The 18,436-nt window shown below is 44.8% G+C and overlaps 1 protein-coding gene across 6 annotated transcripts in view; it reads right to left on the bottom strand.

Moving 5' to 3' along the window:
- Positions 1-18,436, bottom strand: part of Dpp6 (dipeptidyl peptidase like 6) — an 883,656-nt gene that overhangs the window by 244,736 nt on the left and 620,484 nt on the right. For all 6 annotated transcript variants that reach the window (XM_052721907.1, XM_052721909.1, XM_052721906.1 and 3 more), the window contains exon 4: positions 8,310-8,404. In XM_052721907.1, the coding sequence (XP_052577867.1) occupies positions 8,310-8,404 (95 nt within the window). The remainder of the gene's footprint in view (positions 1-8,309; positions 8,405-18,436) is intronic.

The following is an 18,436-nucleotide window of genomic DNA, read 5'->3' as shown; positions in this document are numbered from 1 at the left end:
AGATGAGGTGAGGCAGAAGGCAAGCACTGAAAGGGTTAACTGACTCACAAGAAGTCACACATGCAACCCAACTGAACATGTGTCAAAGTCAGAGGACAGCTGCCTGGCCCTGTGCATGAGGAAGGAGGCTTGTGGACTGGTGGACTTCTGAGCTTGCCTCTGCCATCTTCTCTCATCTACAGTCATCATTTGGAACCAGTCAGACTCAGGAACTTCTCCTAGGACTGAGGTCACTAGGGAAAACATGACAGGAAAAACACAAAGGCGCAGTAACATTTAGCAGATTGGAGGGAGGCTGACCATCTACCACCAAAGAGTGTTCTGACAGCTTTGGACGTGTCTTCTCTGACCTTGGTAATGCCTGAACCTCAGCCACATCTGTAGTCTTTAGGCTAAATTGTATGTTCTGTGCTGTGGGATGTTCTGCATGTTAAATGTGTTGCTCTGATTGGTTAATAAATAAAACACTGATTGGTCAGTGGCCAGGCAGGAAGTGTAGGCGGGACAAGGAGAGAGGAGAATTCTGGGAACAGGAAGGCTGGGGCAGAGAGACGCTGCCAGCCACCGCCATGACAAGCGAGATGTAAGGTACTGGTAAGCCACGAGCCATGTGGCAACTGATAGATTAATAGAAATGGGTTAATTTAAGGTATAAAAACAGCTAGCTAGAAGCCTGCCATGGCCATACAGTTTATAAGTAATATAAGTCTCTGTGTGTTTACTTCGTTGGGTCTGAGTGGCTGTGGGACTGGCGGGTGAGAGAGATTTGTCCTGACTGTGGGCCAGGCAGGACTGGAGAAAACTCTAACTACAGTTCTGCATCTTGTTTATTTCAGAACATATTTAGTGACCTCTAGGAGTAACCCCTAGCATGTGTTTCCATAGTATGGAAGCATGGCACTCTCATTAGAAGTGGAACACGGCCTCAGCCTGCTAAGACACAGATGTCCCCCGTGAACTCAAGGTAAGCTTATAGCAGACCCCTCGCATGTGGTTCTGCTGTCAGCAGTATCCATTACTCAGGGTCAACTGTGGTCTGAAAACAGTAAATGGAAAGTTCTAGAAGTAATTCATTTCAAGTGGGGTGTCATGATACTTGCCTTCAGATGCCATCTGCCTTGGGTGTGAACTGTGCCTTTGCCCAGCAAACCCATACAGCACACACACGACCAACTCATTCATCATTCAGCAGGAGCCTCAGACTGATTGTCATGATACTGCCCTGCTGTGGTCAAGCCATTCTTATCTCACACAGTGATGACCTAAGAGCACAAAAGCAGCAAGGCTGGCAGTCTGAGTGTGCCAGGGAGAGGCCTTGACAGGCTTCCTTTAAGGGAAAAGTTCCCAACTCCACGTGGAAACAGAAAACAAACCTCCCACTACAATAGGAATGGATTCCCTACCCACGAAATTGTGTGAAAAAGGAAAGAAGCGCGCACTCCCTTTACTGTCTGTCATGTTCCAATATTCGGGAGTTAGGGCCATGGTGTGCTCACTGAGGGTGGGCATAGACCATAGGATTTGGTGCAGCTCATAGATGCAGGCATTAACAACAGCATCTTGGGGGGTATCCTCTGGGGCCAAGGCTGATCCACTGTCGTGTGGAATTAATCAAAGCCCTCTCAGCTCCAAGCCATCAGCTGTACAACTTAGCTCTTATTTTTTCAACTATTTTTTGCTGAAGACATTGCATCCTTCAGACACAGGGCTTAGAGGAATTGAGCTGTAACTGATCTGGAAGCCTCTTCTCTGAGAATTGGCTCTCATAGTATCGGAAGGTGCTATGCGAGCTGCCAAGGGAGAAAAGCAGTCAACATTCCTACCCAGTTGTAAAGCCCATGAACCACAACAGTGGCCAGAATCGCAAGATATCCCCAGGGTGCAGTAGTGGCCCTCATATCTAAGGGGGAGACAACAACCATCTAATAGGACTTAAGGGCAGCTCAACAGCACGGAGTTCTTGCCTGGTACTGTAAATCCAACCATCTGCCTGTGGCTGCTGGAGAGGTCACAGACCCTAGAGGAGAGCCTGCTACTCCTGTTTTCTTAAATGAATATCATTTCTAACTATGTTCTAAATATTGATCCTTATACCCTCCAGTAGCGGTAGCTTTTACCTGTCATCAAAGAAACTTGCTTTTGCAACAGATAGAGGCTACTGCGGAGATTCACAAATGTCAGAATGCAGAGAATAAGTGCCCAGCCCCAGTTTGTACATCTATAGTGTAACTCCTACAAGTAAGGCTCAGGAAAAAGTGCAGGCGAGGGGGTAGAAAGATTGTAAGAGCCAGAGGCCACGACACCTCCCGAGTGATAGTGTCTTGTACGTATAATAGGAAGTATACACACGTGAAGTATCAACAATATGGTCACGCAAACAAGACCTGCACAATGACAAACCTGTTAACATGCCAACATGGACAGGAAACACTAAAATTTCATGAGGCCTCATGCCTAGATGAAAAGCTACAGGCAACTAATGGCTGTTAATAAGTCTCTTGATTCCAACTGATCAGTCCTAAACACATGTATATATAGCACACCAGAGTGGGGGCACTAGTTGGGAAGGACACAGGAAGAATTGAAGGGTGGGGAGGGAGGGGCGGAAATGATGTAAATATAGTACTCATGTATGAAATTCCCCCAAAATTAAATAATTGTCCTGACTAGTTCCATGTCAGCTTGATACAAGCTAGAATCATCAGAAAGGAAGGAACCTCAATTGAGAACACGCCTCCATAAGATCCAAATGTAAGGCATTTTCTTAATTAGGGATTGATGTGAGAGGGCCCAGCCCATGGTGGGTGGTGACATCCCTGGGCTGGTGGTCCTGGGTTCTATAAGAAAGCAGGCTGAGCAAGCCATGAGGAGCAAGAGGAGCAAGCCAGTGAGCAGGACCCCTCCATGGCCTCTGCATCAGCTCCTGCCTCCAGAATTCTGCCCTGACTTCCTTCAGTGATGAACAGAGCTGCAGAAACATACGTTGAATAAATCCTTTCCTTCCTGAGTTTATTTGGTCCTGGTGGGTCAACACAGCAATAGTAACCCCAACTAAGACAGTAATACAATAATAAAAGAATCATCGAGTATTTGGGCTTGTAGGTCTCTTAAGAATTTCAGCTATGTGAGGCCGTGATTGTGCAGTGTTTGGGGTTCCTCTGGTTACTCTGTAGGTGCTCAGAGTATGAAGAACTACCAGCCCCTTACCCTATAGACCTTGCCACATCCCATGTCTTGAGGTGGCCTGGTGTGATGGTTGGTTTGAATTGCCCATCTTTGACAGAGTCTAGAATTATCAAAGGAGAGAATCTCAGTGAAGGATTGTCTATATTAGGTTAGCCTGTGGGCATGTCTGTGGAGATTATCTTAACTGAGAGGGGAAGACCTACCTTGAACTTGGACCAGAAGGGTAGGAGTCAGGAGTGGGCACTCTAGGGCTGGCCAGCCCCATTCCCATCTGAGGGGCTGAGACATGAGTTCCTGCCAGATTTTGCTTTTTGTGAGAAAAGGAACCATGGCTACCAGATCTTCCTATTTTTCAGGAGATGCCAGAAATCTGAATTTCAAGTTGAAGTAAATCAGTCCGTAGCCAAGCAGAGCATTTGAGGGACAGCACGAGCTGCTAGCTTCCATGTGATAGCCAAGACAAAGCTATCTCTTCTAGAGTTCATTCCCATGCTAAGCAAAACCCAGCCTCAGATTGGAGATAGCCTGCAGGCTGCGCTGGGCTGTCAGTGTTACCACATGTCCATCACATGGGGCTCAGGTCACGGTGAGCTGCTGAGTAAGAACCATGGCCCCAGGGCCATCCTGTCTCCCTCCCGTGATGACGCCCATCAGAACTTCCTTTGTTCCCAGGTACAACTGTGCCCTGAACTCAGAGTCAGGAAAGGGTAAGAGGCAGAAGGCACAGACTTAGTTCTCTTCTCAAACTTGTCACCTCACAAGTCAGAGTGGACAACAGTGCATGAAGTCCCAGGTAGAAATTAATTAAAGGGAGCAAGTGACAGTCACTATCAGTGGCTCACTGGAGGAAAGAAACAGGAAGAGAGGGGACCTCACATTGTGGTCCCCAGGAATCCTGCAGTTCCTCCGCTGGCTGTGGCTGCTCTGAGCAGTTGCCTAATTACACCCCTCTTGTGAAGAGTCAAAATTAATTAATTTGGAGAGACCGAGATAAAACTCAAATTCTATGTCTAAAAGTGATATTAAATCAAAAGGAGATGTAAGTTAGAGAGACAAAAATGCTGTTTTACTTAAATGTGAATTTGGTGACTAAAATAAGTAATTAGCCTAAGTCAGTTAGCGGGGAGGCCAGGCAGAGGGAGGAGGGCAGGGAGAAGCTCGGCACAAGTGCCCCCTTGACAGCCGCTCTCTCTTCCAAGGACTTCCAGGCATCCATATAGTCCTTCATAGTCATCTTACGAGGGCAGCAATGGCTCTTCTCTTTGGAACATGTGCTTCAAATTTTATGAATCAGATTAAAATTACTGAATAAACGCCATGAGACAGCAGCTGTGTAAATCCATTAGGAAACAACACAGAGCTCTGCCAGCCAGCAAGATGAACCGACTGCACGGTTCATATTTAATTCCTGGCCTTTTGGATGCAATGATGATGCCCTCCATCACTTGCGGATGCATAAGCGCCCTGCTTGTATTCTTCATGTATTTTTATAGAGCGTCATGAATCGCTTTCATAGTACCCCAGTGCCTCTGGAGCTGGTGTTTTAAGGGCTACATCCTAATTCACCATTTCGACCCGCTCATCTCATCTTCTGAGTTCCAGGTATTTTTGTTAATGTAAGCCATCGCACCTCTCGGATTGTTTACTAGTGGAAAATTCCCCAGAGTGACTCAAAACATACAAAAGTCTTTATTGCTTTTGAAACGTCTTCCCAGGCTTCCTCCTAAATGTCTGGCACAATTTAAACGACACACAAGTGTTGCTCTTGCCACTGGTATTGTCAGTGAAAGGGGCACAGAATGAGTATGTGTGTCGCAGAAGTCGGACAACAGATGCTGTGACCCCACAGACCTGGCCACATCCCCGGTGGTGGAGCCTTGCTACCCTCCAATCTGCTGCCAGAAGCCAACAGGGAACACTGCTATGACCCTGTAGTCAGTAAGAATCTCCTTCCACCCCATGTTGTCTATTGGAATGGAAGGTTCTTTCTCCCTCTCCTGGAGGACCCTGTCCTGAGAACTCCACAGTACTGTATACACTGTTAATTCTCCTCCAATAAAGAGTTTCCCTGGAGGACAATTCTTCTCAGTGCCCCACTCTTGAAGCTGGTACCTCTCATTCCCATTCCTAAAATCTGAAAATACACCAATCCAGCCATCTCCCCCGAAGCAGCCCTGCAGAATCACCAGGCGTTGTATCAGGGTGAAGCCAGGGTTCTGACGTCACATGGACAATCTCAGCTTCCTTACCAAGGGGAGTTAAAATACCAACACAAGCCAATGACAGTCCAGCTGTAGAGAACTAAGTATCAAGTACAGGCCGCAGGCCTTTCCTTCTGAGAAGTCTTGTTCTGTTCTGTTCCAGGAGAACTTTCAAGCTGATGCTAAATATCATTAGGAATTTAGGGCCCAAAAAACCTATTTAATTATGTCAGTAAAATGCAGTAAGGCTACTTTAAGCACACTTCCATGAGAAAAGGAAGGAGCCAGAGCAGGAGAGGGAAAACAGCCTGCTGTGTAGCAGAGGAGAGACTCACTAGACTTTCTAGGTATGGGATGTGGCAGGTGGTTTCCTCACGCCGACCCACTTTTCAGGGCAAAAGGTGTGTAATATACCAAAGACCTCCTTTGTTGACAAAGAGTCTTTTTAAGAACAATGAAAATAAGATAACACTTAAGCTATTTTTAAAGCAAGAGTAAAATAGAATGTTCCAGAATTCCTGAGACATCAAATGTAACTCATGTGAAAGTTACTTTGGGTTTGGGTTTTTGTTTGTTTTGTTTTGTTTTGAGACGGGGTTTCTTTGTGTAGCTTTTGAGCCTGTCCTGGAACTCACTCTGTAGACCAGGCTGGCCTCCAACTCACAGAGATCCCCGCCTGCCTCTGCTGTTGCCATACCTTCCCCTTCATGACCACCTGTGCCCTCCTCAAACCACCAACCCACATAAACCTCCCTTAAGTTGTTTCTTGTCAGGGTTTTGGTCACTGAGAAGAGTAATGAGAAGAGTAACAATGCTCCCTGTCCCTTGGTTTCCCCCTGCCCAACCTTAGGAAGACGCGGTCTACAGGTACCACAGCAGCCCCTGTGTTCTAGGCTGGCAAGAGAAATTGCTTTTAACTTGGAAATGGAGAAACAGGAGCCCATACACTTGCAGCAGCTAAGCAACTGGGAAGGAATTAAACCCAGATTCTGCATCTGAATGACAGTGCAGGCCACTAAGTGACATTTATCCTGTGTTCCTTCTTAAAAACTCTGGTTCTGGCAGCATTTAAATGTGGCTTTGAGTGAAAAATTATCCATTGATCAGATTGCATGTATTCAGTGTCCAATAAGTGTTTGTAAATTAGTGCATTTGTGACATTTCAGGGCAATAAAGACTGTGGTAAATGGAATAAGTCAGTTAATGTATGAGGTGAACATTTTTCTGTCCCTAGAGTAGATTCTGAAATTGTCTCACTATTTGGCTAAGACAACCTCAGTTAAACATGGCCTCTTAAAAACTACTGATTTTAAAGACTTATTTATTTTTATTTTATGTGTATATGTGTTTTGCCTGCATGTATGTCTGCATACCACATATGTGCCTCGTGCCTGAGGAGGCCAAAAGAGGGTATTGGATCCACTGGGATTGGAGTTATAGTCAGCTATGAACCACCATGGGGTGCTAGGAACCTGGGTCCTCCGGAAGAACAGCCAGTACCCCTAACCATTGAGCCATCTATCCCACACCTAAGGGGCTATGCTCTGTGTCTTCTTCATGCAGAGCTGTATATATACTCTCTGCTTGGACTAAACCACACCCTAAGCTGGAAATGTCTGTCCCTTCAGCAGCAGGCTGAGTGTTTTCTCTTCCTGACAAACATTTAAAAACATTCCTGTAACTTTAGTCTTTGAAGTAGGCTGAGTCAGATGAAATCTTCATAATTCTACCCCAAATGAACTTTTAGCACAATAGGGTAGGCGCATTCTTCTCTCCTAGTCCTCTATGGAGAATATAATTTGATTGAACCCCAAGATGATTCTGGGAGTGACACCCTCATGGGGTAGGGCCAGGTTATATAAAAAGCAGGATACATCTGTGCTAAAGACATAGTATCCTATAGCAGAAAGAAATGCAATAGGAAAATGCAACAGGCAGTTGAATGTCCCTGGGAGCAAAGGGTAGAGGCGGCTTTCGCTGGGTCCAGGATGGGAGGTCAGTGAAGAAGCCGCCCTTTCTTTCCCTAGGCAGAGCTCCTGGACCTGGCCATCACTGCCTTGTGGCCTTCTCTGGGGGCAGACTGGCCTCTTCTATAGCTCTTCTTGTCCATATTCCATCAGCCTGGATTCTTCCTCAGGTCTGAGTCTCACCCCAGCTGGTTTATCATCACTCTGACCTGGACATTTGGCCATTTTTCAATTCTCACTATTCACATGTTCACCTTTGCTTCCTCCTTTTACTGTCCCAAAGGAAGCAGGCAAGAAAATGATCAGCCTTCAGGTTCACAGGGCACTTCTCCTAATACCAAGTGCTAGTGCATTGTAAACAAAGAAAGGAAATCAATTCCCCTCTGATGATTTCTGGTAGTGAACCAGTCAGCTTTGCTAATATTTTCATACGCAAATCCAAAACAAGGCTTCCTGGCTGAAAAGGCAGTACCTTCAGATTGGCTTAGTACTTATTTTAAACCACAAAAAACCCTTACTGTATCCAGTGCTCTCTATCATGACACAGCCATGGTACCTAAGTCAATATTCCCTGAGCAGGGATTTTTTTTTCTTAAATAAAATTAAGCAAGTTCTCTTGAAGTATTATTCTGTGGGTTTTATTGCGGCTGTTCCACAAATGTGTGAAAGCCTTCGGACTTTATCTTTCAATTATATTTGATATGCAACACTTGCTTCCAACACCTGTGGAAAAATTTTCAGGACACACCCCCCAAAGAAAGCAGGCTTTCAACTTATTAAATTAGTGCTTTCAATTTCTCATTATCTTTACTTGCTCAGCCAGAGGTATTACAAGTTAATGCTTCTCCTCGGCTCGACCGAAAGTTGAAGCCTAAAGTCATTTTCTGCTTTATTGACTTGAAGGAGGGGAAAAAATTACTCTGAAATTATCCTGGTCATTAGAGAGAGTACTTACAATTTTTTTGCCTTCTATTAACACCGTAGAATTATTTGTTTCAACATTCCGCAGTATGACGCTCCCTTTCCGCTCTCTGTAGATGAATTCTTTATCTACAAGAGGGGAAATAGAAAAGAAACATGAGCCACCCAGAAACCCGCCTCAGAGCTTGATGGCTGTGTGTGAAATGAACTGTGTAGTTCATCTCAGAGAGGGGCCCTTTAAGTGCGGCGCCTACTTCCGGCTCCAGAAGTGTGGCCTCCAGGGAGGCTTGTCTCTGGACAAGCTCCACACAGACCGCAAAGCACTTGTGTGCAGACTGAGTGGATGTAGCACTGTCTTGGGCAAGGCACACAGAGTGGATATACCAAGCAGATGGAGTTTGCTACTGTAGAGGAGTAGACAGCTGGTAGTGAATGTACTGATGGTCTCCTGGATCTGAAATTACCTGAGGCCACACCCTGAAAGCCAACTTCACTCTTGTCAATAAGCTCCTGGTACGACCCAGTTTCCTGCCATGGATATCTTTTGAATCTATCATCAGCTGTGGTGACTCTGGTCTTTTCAAAATTCCAATTGTTCCCTTAGAAAATGGAGAATTAGGGGCTAGGGAGATGCTCAGCGAGTAAAATGCTTGCTTTGAAAGTATAAGGTCCTGAGTTTGAGCCCCGGCAACCACTTAAAAGTGTCAGGAATGGTGGCGCATGCATGTATCTAATCTCAGCACTTGGGTGGCAAAGATGGTGGATCCCTGGGGCTCACTGGCTAGCCAGCCTGTTCGGTGAGCTCCAGGCTAATGAGAGACCCTGTCTCAAATAACAGGGTGGACAATGTGCTCAATCTCTTCTTTCCATACCTATGTACATATATGCCTGCATGTGTACACACACACACACACACACACACACACACACACACACACACACACACACCCTACCCCCATAATAACAAACCACACACTAAATAGTGTGCAAGTGTATGTAAATATACACCTGCAGGCAATGCAAGTGCACTTTCTGAAGGGTGGGACTATGGATAGAAAGGCGGGGCACAGCCTGGAGTGGGGGAAATGAAGATGGGAGGCCTGACTTGGTTGGCTGGTAAAGGCATTTTACACCAAAAGAGTTGGCTGAAAAGCACCACGCAGACTGGACCAATCTGAAAGGGAAGTAGAAGTCAAGTGTGCACAGATATGGGGAGACGGGAGGTGTCCCCATCGCCTGCTCGGTTCCAGTGCAATCCGCTGTGTGCCTTATGTAAATCAGACTTGGGAGTTTAGTGCCGAGGGTACAGACTGACGTGTGGGTGGCACTGTTTTCCTTTGTTGTGCTGACAATACTTCCCGCTACTTGTCACACAATTCCTATTTTTCCCCTGTGGAGCAAACCATGATATTTTTCACCCATTGGCATCATCACAGTGGGGTCAGTCTTACTCCACAAATTCTGAAGTTTCCGCTTAGGAAAGCTCTCAGGAGGCTGCTTGCTCATAGGTTTTATATGAAGTCTGCAAAAAGTGGTCACTACTGATTTTGATACAACCATCTCTCTTCATTTTCTAGCTTTCACAAAGAATGAATTTTAAAAAATGATTACTTTTATAGTGTGTGGTGTGTGTGTGTGTGTGTGTGTGTGTGTGTGTGTGTGTGTGTGTGTACCAGTGAGTTGCCTCATCCTGCATGGCACCACACTGGGACTTGTAAAAGAAATCTTTTTTAAAAATCTGTGCATACTTGCAGGTGTGTGTGTGTGTGTGTGTGTGTGTGTGTGTGTGTGTGTGTGTGTGTGTGCATATGTGTATGTGTGTATTCACGTATGTGAGTTCAGGCATGCATGTGCCACAGTGTGGTGTGGAGGTTAGAGGACAGCCTGGAATATGGGTCTTCACCTTCTACCTTGGTTGAGACAGGGTCTCTGTTATTGCCCGCAGTGTACCCCATGCTAGCCGGCCTGGACCACAGGCTTCAGCTTATGGCTTTCCATTCCTGCCAGCACCTGTGTCTGTTCCTTTGTCAATTCCACCTTCTGATGGTTTCTGTAGATTTCCAGCAAGTCTTGGGGGAAGTGAGTAGAGCCTGAAAATCTGTCCTGCTTTTCCTCAGCTGTCCAGTCTACATCCGTGCTTTTCTGAAAACATTTAAACTTAAAAAAAGCACTTTGGATCAGGACACTATTGCAAAGACTGCACAGTTCATCCTGAGGACTGCTGCTGCCATGGCAATCCTGGTCCCTTTTCTCTTGCTCTCACTTGAGCATTTAAAAAATTTTTTTTTATTGAAGTATACTCACTGTATATAATGATGGGTTTAATAAAGACAATTTCCTTCAATTGTATGTCATACAATCTGACCAGGGATGAAACTGGAGATAATTGTATTGAGGGATAGAAGTCAGACTCAGAAGACAAATGCTCTGGGATTTCTCTCATCTGTGGATTCTAGATTGCAAGCAGACAGGTGAAGCTTTTCACATTAATACACATCAAAGCTGGAGTGGTACCCGGGAAGAAGGGGAGACTAGTGTCCTAGTGACTCCTCTGGTGCTGTGATAACCACTGTTACCAGTGCAGTAAGGGAGGAAAGGGTTTACTACACCTTAGAGATTATAGTCCACTATGAAGGGAGGTCAGGGAAGGAACTCAAGGCAGGAACTTGAAGGCAGGAACTGAAGCAGAGGCTATGGAGGGGTGCTGCTTACTGGCCTGCTCCCCATGGCTTGCTCAGTCTGTTTTCTTATAGAACCCAGGACCACCTTTCTAGGAGTGGTACCTCTCACAGTGACTAGGTCCTTCCACACCAACAATTAGTCAAGAAAATGCCCCATAAATATTGCCACAGTCCAATCATCAGACGGTAAGGTTTACTCTTCCAAAGTGGCTCCTGTTTGTGTCAAGTTGACTAACCAGAACAGTTTATTCCTCTGACCTACAAACAATTTATTTACATCTTCTTAGAGAGTCATGTTGACACTAAAGTCATTTTCAGTAGATGGAATTTGATCATCACCTAATACATCAGTCCCAAATTTTCTGGCATTTTATGGTATTGTAATAGTAACTTAGCTGCTATTTGGTCATTTCTATTGATTCAACATAAAGTTAATTTTCATTATTGCAGCTTTACTCAATGTACTTTTTAGTTCTGGTCCATTGAAAAAAGAAAGATTCCCTAAGAAGGTTTTCACTTCCCAAACCAGGTCGGATAACAAGGTAGAAGTGCGTTTCTGCTCAGGCCTGGTGGGCATCATCAGACTGTTAGGGACAATGCCAAAGAGGCTTTAAGAGGCCTGTTTGCTTTGTTCTTGATGTTAGGTAGGGGGCGGCATTTCACCATCGAGCTTGAGAGTAGCTGTAATTGCTCTCCTAAGCAGACTTTGTAAGTCTGAGTCTGTGATCTGGTATTGCTCAGATGTTGAGAGGTCTCACCTTGAAAGGATGTTGACTATTACAGAATGCTTTTCTGCCAACACTGAAGTCGCCATGGGAGTTTTGGTTAATCCAGTGAGCTGTGTTCTCAGATGCACCCCCCAGGACAAGTCCCACTGCACTGTGCAATGCTGCAGTATGCTGCTTCCCAGAGTCTCAGTTCTAATCCAATGATGCTTGGCTCAGGCTTTGGTATCTAGGATCATGGGAGATACTGGTTAGTTTTGGTCTTCTGTCTGGTTGTGTGGCTCTAGAGTAAGAGCATTATTGGCTTCATAATATGAGCTGGGAAGTATTTGAACCAGTTCTACTTTATGAACAAACGTAGCCTGGATTTGCATATTTTTGTAGTAACATCATCTGGGCCTCAGATTTTCTTTGTGGAAGGTTCAAGATCCCAAACTTAAGTTCTTCAATTGATACAGAGCTATTCACATTTTCTATTTATTCTTAGATCTGTTTTGATAAGGTGAGTTACTCAAGAAAATTCTTCATGTGTATGTAAAAGTTTTTTAAATAGTGTAGCAAGAAGAAAATTTTTTTCCTCATCTATAACAAAAAACAGATGAAAGAGAGAAAAGTGGCCAAATTAATAAAAAAGAGTTTTATTGGAATAAGACTCTTCAGGGAAGAATCAAAGAAATGGGAAAGCTTATGTCTGTAGTCAGAAGGTTTTCTCCAGTCCTGCCTGGTGCTGCAGCCGCTCAGACCTAAGTAAACACATAGAGGCTTATACCAATTACAAATTGCATGGCCATGGCCTATGGCTCAATTTTCTTGCTAGCTAGCTCTTATAACTAAACCCAGCCCATTTCTTTTAATCTATATGTCGCCACGTGTTCCGTGGCTTTACTTGTGTGCCATTACATGCTGCTCCTTGGATGGCGGGAAGTCGACTCCTTCGCCTCTGCCTTTCTTCTTCCTGTCTCTCTCCTGGATTTCCTGCCTGCCTCTAAGCTGCCTTGCCATAGGCCAAACAGCTTTATTTATCAACCAATCAGAGCAACACATATTCACACCATACAGAAAGACACCCCACAGCATATGTCTTTCTATGCTTCAGGCTGATGGAAAGGGGGCAAGGGTGGGAAACAGGATGGGACCAAGGGAGCACAATCACAGTGACAACTGGGCCTCAGTAAGGCCTGTGTGCACCTGTCCTCTCTGCCCCCGAGTCTTTAGTGATAGGGACACCCCCTTTATATGCATGTCAGGGAGGCACTTCTGCAGTGGTCTTAGGACCTGCTTTAGAGCAAGCCAGAGAGGTCCTTGACATCCTGCTTTGGGGAGGACAGGCCAGTGGACTCTTGTTTCTGCTACTGTAGTGACCCTCGGATCCCAGTGTGCTATATTTTGGGGTCTCATGTCTTCAGTCCCAGCAGTATAGACTTTGCTCCCAGTACTATTTAATTATCGTTTTAGGAGGTTGATAGTTTGTGACTTCATAGGGTACAGAACTGCAGCTGTGGCCCTGGAGTTTTCTGGAGAGGGCAATTTGTGTGTTTCTTGTCCTCTAGACTCTGTAGATAGTCACTGATTTCCATCTCAGTATTTGACTTCATGATTCAACCACCTTCTTCTCTATCCTTTTCTGTTTTGTTTACTTTAGCCTTACCATGGTCCGTGATCTTTTTCTGACTTTTTAAGGGTGAGCACTGGGTCTTTGGTATAATATTTTCAACCCTTTCAAGAAAATACTATCGAAGCTAACAATTTACTTCTATGGGTGGCAACAGCTATATTTTATATACTTTTAAGGATATACTTTTATTATACCTCTGTGTGTGTTGTGTGTCTCTGTGAATGTATGCTGCCTATACATGAATGCTAGTGGAGGCCAGAAGAGTGTGTTGGGGTCCCTGCAGCTGTAGTTGTAGGAGCTGTGAGCAGTCCCGTGAAACTGAGCTCAGGTGTCTGGGTAGAGCAGCATATGTTCTTAACTGCCAAGGCAGCTCTCCAGCCTCCAGATCTTACAATTGAAAAAGATTTATTATTTTATTTATGCATGTGTCAGTGTGAGTGTATGTGTACATGTCTGTGCAGGTGCCCCCACAGAGGACCGAAGAGGACATCAGATCCCTTGGAGTTCGAGTCACAGGCCTTGGTGAGTCCCCCGCCCCCCTGCTGTGGTTACTGGGATCAAAATTCTAATCCTCATGAGTGAGCAGCAAACACTTCCAACCTCCAAGTCACCTCTCCAGGCCCTCATCTCACAAATTTAATATGCTGAATTATATTATTATCCAGTTTATACTACTTGAAGTGATCTACAGAGGTAGCATAATCTCTGTCAAATTTTAATGTAATTGTTTTACGGAAGTAGAACAAAATCATAATTTCCTGTGAAACCACAAAGAACCTCAAGTTGCCAAGACAATGTTAAATAAAAATGCACAAAGCTGCCGGGCGGTGGTGGCGCACGCCTTTAGTCCCAGCACTCGGGAGGCAGAGGCAGGTGGATCTCTGTGAGTTCGAGGCCAGCCTGGGCTACCAAGTGAGTTCCAGGAAAGGCGCAAAGCTACACAGAGAAACCCTGTCTCGAAAAACCAAAAAAAAAAAAAAAAAATGCACAAAGCTGAGGGCACTACAGCCCCAATTTCAAAACCTATGTCAAGTAGCTATAGTGAAAACACTATGGTGTTGGCATAAAAACAAATGTATAAAGCAATGAAGCCAGTCAATGAGACAGGATAGAAATCCCAGAAAAAAACCCACATATTTACTCTCAATTGATTTTTGACAAAGGTACCAAGAACACACATGAGAAAAAGTATCAATGATTTTGTGAAACCCAGGTTTCCACACACAAGAAGGAAACTGAACTTTTACTTCATACTACATACAAAAACCAATCCAAAATAGAAAAAGACTTATACACAAACTCTGAAACCTTCAGACTTCTACAAGAAAACACAGAGGGAGCTGGAGAGACGGCTCAGCAGTCAGGAGCCCTTGCTGCTCTTCCAGAGGCCCTGAGCTTGTTTCTCAGTATTCACATTAGGCAGCTTGCAACTGCCTCTGTGTCCAGCTTCACGTGTCTGATGCCCTCTTCTGGATACACACACATAAAACAAATTTAAATTTTAGAAAGAAAAAATAGGGAAGAAGTAATAAGACACTGGCTTGGGCAGTGATTTTGGGGGCAAGACCCTGGAAAACACAGCAACAAAAGCAAAACACCAAGTGAGTGGCTTAGCAACAAACTAAATAGTCTCCCTAATTACCAATTTCGGCTGCATTTTATTGCACTAGCTTGGTAGTGGCTGCCCTGGCAATTGTAATATAAGCTTTTAGCTCTTCCCAGCTGACAAACTCTACTTCTTATGAAATACAGAAGTCTGTCGAGCCTCCAGGGCCCATCGATTCCCATTTTACTGCAGCTGTCATGATGTTATACCAACATACTTTGCATATTCCATAACACAATGATAGCATTTTTGCCTGTTGCAAAACATGTCAAGGTGAAAAGTCATAAAGATAAAGTCATCTCATGCTGCATCCATTTTTTTTCTCAATTCTGATGCTGCCTGTTGCTAGTGAAGGTCCTGGGTTCCCACTGAGAACCACTTCTTGCTTTTGAAGAGTTTCTTGCGATCTCTGGTTATGTGGGTTCACTGGCAACATGCTTATTTACCTTTTCTGAAAATGTCTTCCTTTCCCCTGTATTTCTGAAAGATTCTCTGAATGCTGTTTCCAGGTTGATGATGTTCCAGTTTCTTTTCATCATTTTGAAGCTTTGGCACTCTCCTCTGGCTGACACAGCTTCTAACAGGAAGGCAGCCATTGAATTTCCTGGCTCCCAGTGGCACCTTCTTTTGGTACTTTTGTGTTGGTTTCAAGAGGTTCAACAGGAGCTTCAGAGTGGGCTTCTGGAAGACTTGGTCTGTTGGTTTCTGCATGCTTGCTCTCTGAAAATGCGCACCTTTCATCACCCCTTGAGAGTGGTTGGCCGAGGCCCTGTTTGACGCTTGGTCCAAGTGTTTGGGGAGTTGGTGCAGCCTTGTTGGAGGAGCTTTGTTACTGGGGTGGCACGTGAGGTTTCAAAGGCCCATGACATTCCCAGTTTCCTCCTTTTCTTTCCAACTTGCCAATCAGGCTGGAAGCTCTCAGTTACTGCTCCAGCACTGTGCCTGCTTGCCTGCTGCCACGCTTCTCATCATGATGGTCATGGACTCACCCTCTGAAACTATAAGCTCTCAATTAAATGCTTTCCTCTACAAGTTGCTTTGGTAATCGTGTCTCTTCACAGCAATAAAAAAGTAACTAAGACACTCCTAAGCCACGTTTGCTGACTATCCATTTTGACCCCTTAACTCAACTCCTTTCCTTCTGGGTTTCCAGTTGCATATACACTGGAGAGTTTGATATCACTTCTCAGGTTTCTGATTCTCTTCTCTCTCCATGTTTGTACGTATGTGTGGCATCTGTATTTGTGTGTGGGTGTACATGTGTGTGCAGATGCCCATGCACATGTGTGCAAATATGGAGTCTTCCTCTACTGCCTTCTACATTATTCATTGAAACAAGGTCTGTCTGTTGAATTTTGACTTCACTGATGCAGCTTGTCTACCTGGCCAGCTTACCCCATTGGTTCTGTCTCTGGAATGGTAGGCGGGTCACTATGCCCACTCAGTAATTAAGTGGATGATGGGGGAATTCAGACTCTAGTTCTCACACTTGTGAAATCTTTTATCTCTCCAGCCATCTCCATCTCCTTCCTCACCACACCCTCCTCTCTGCTTGCCTTGGATAATTTCTCCTGGACTCCCATCAAGGTCATTTCAATCCTTTGCCACGGTCATTTGCTGATCAAGCCAACCAATCAGTTTTCAGTCTTGTAATTTATCTTTTCCCATTTAGGAAATTTCGTTTTGCTTCTTTATCACTTCTATTTTCCTGTCTAGACCCCATATTTCTCTGCCAGAGTTTCAGTTCAATGAAAACATGCTCATGCCAATCTTTAGCATAGCTCTGTTTCTTGGTTCCAAACTCTGCTTCCTTTTGGATCAAATTTGACTCATTTTCTTTCCTGCTGAGGGATGGTCTTTCTTCATTTCTTTGTTAGTCAGGAAAGTTTGGATCATGTCCTAGACAACATGGACTTTCAGCATCTGGCTCCTGCCCACTGTCCCTGCTTCCTCTGCTGGAGCCCACAGCCTTCTTTGCTGAGTGGAAGCTGCTTTGCTTCTGGGGCAGGATTTCCACTCATGACATCAACATTCTGCCTTTGGCTAAAGTGCTTTGAACCTTTCCATACCCGCATGCTTTGTAGGCCCATCCAAGATGTTGGGGGGTGCTTGCTGGAGATTTCTCTGCACCTCTCTCTATGCTGATTCTTCTAATAGGCTCTCAGATCCTAGCTTCCCATGTCTAGGGTTCCTACCCCAGCCCTGGTTGCCATTCACCTCACTGTAGACTGCTCTGTCAGCCTCCTGATAGGACTCACTTCCTTATAGCACATGTGTTCTGTATGTTCTGGATCACTAGCTTTTCAATTCTGAATAAGTGTATCAAGTGTAGTATAGAAGTACAGACTTAGTATACAACAAGCTAAATAAAAGAATAAATAGTGATGGGTAGATAGTTAGAGATGATGATGGATGGGGAGACAGATATATAGGTCGACAGATAGATGATAGCAAGACATCAACTCTAGTGCTCAAAATATCCAGCAGAAATTGACCAGGAAAGCTCCTTTAAGGTGGCCAGCTGGAGTTCTTGATAGAGTGAGTCCAAGGCAGAGAAGAGTGTTCCCTTGGGCAACAGTTCCAAGTAGAAGAACAAATAGTAACAAAGATGACATCATCGAATCCGGTGCTCACCACATACGGTAGAAACTGACTGGGAAACTTGAAGCCGAATACTTAGAACACAAGGTAAAACAAAGATTAAGGGAATTCTGCTCAATGTGCTGACATCATAAGGTAATGACATCAGAGGGTACTGACATCAGAAGCTGTTGACATCAGGAGATGCTGACATCAGAGGGTGCTGACATCAGGAGCAAGCACTTGGCTGTAACCAGTAGTGCCTGGGAGCTGGTGGCCTACACCAATCAGAAACCAGGGACCAAAAATTCTGCAAGGACAAGACAAGTCTCTGAAATGTTATAAAACTTCAGGTTCCAGGCAGCTCAGCAGACACTGGTCTCCTACATGCCTCAACATACATAAGCCACATACTCTAGCAACAAGGAACCCTTCCAGTGACCACATCTCCTACCAGATTTCCTGCCTCTGCCCTGGCACTGACCACTGAGTGTCTGGCACCTTGGTTGACCTGCTTAAGTACAGTTGAGACTGTGACTGGATAGCTTCCATTGCTCTCAAGAGCAACTGCTGCAGAACCAGAACCAACTCACATGAACATGGATGTCAACATCAATGTGGTAGTTTGCTGTGCCCTGGGATGCTGGATTTGCGACTGTTTGTGCCACCTTTACCCACTGCCTGTGAGTGAACTCTGCCTCTGGATGTCATCACTTAGAGCTAGATCATTAGTTGTTGGATTCATTTGCTGTGAGCTATTTCCTTTTCTGTGAAGTGTGAACAATAAACTGTGCATTCATGAAAGACACCTCATTGTCTGCCTTTCTGGGTAAGTCATGTTCAAGCCACCAATGAGCTTTCTCGCCATGGCTGAACTTCACATGGCTTAGCTTCTGGCTTCTGTTTCCCACTGATGGGACTTTTATAAGCAATAGAAACATCTGTCAGGAATGG

The sequence above is a fragment of the Peromyscus californicus genome, unplaced genomic scaffold (assembly GCF_007827085.1).
Source record: "Peromyscus californicus insignis strain IS unplaced genomic scaffold, ASM782708v3 Scaffold_6__1_contigs__length_162567912, whole genome shotgun sequence".
NCBI lineage: Eukaryota > Metazoa > Chordata > Mammalia > Rodentia > Cricetidae > Peromyscus > Peromyscus californicus.
This window is presented reverse-complemented; position numbering and strand designations above follow the sequence as displayed.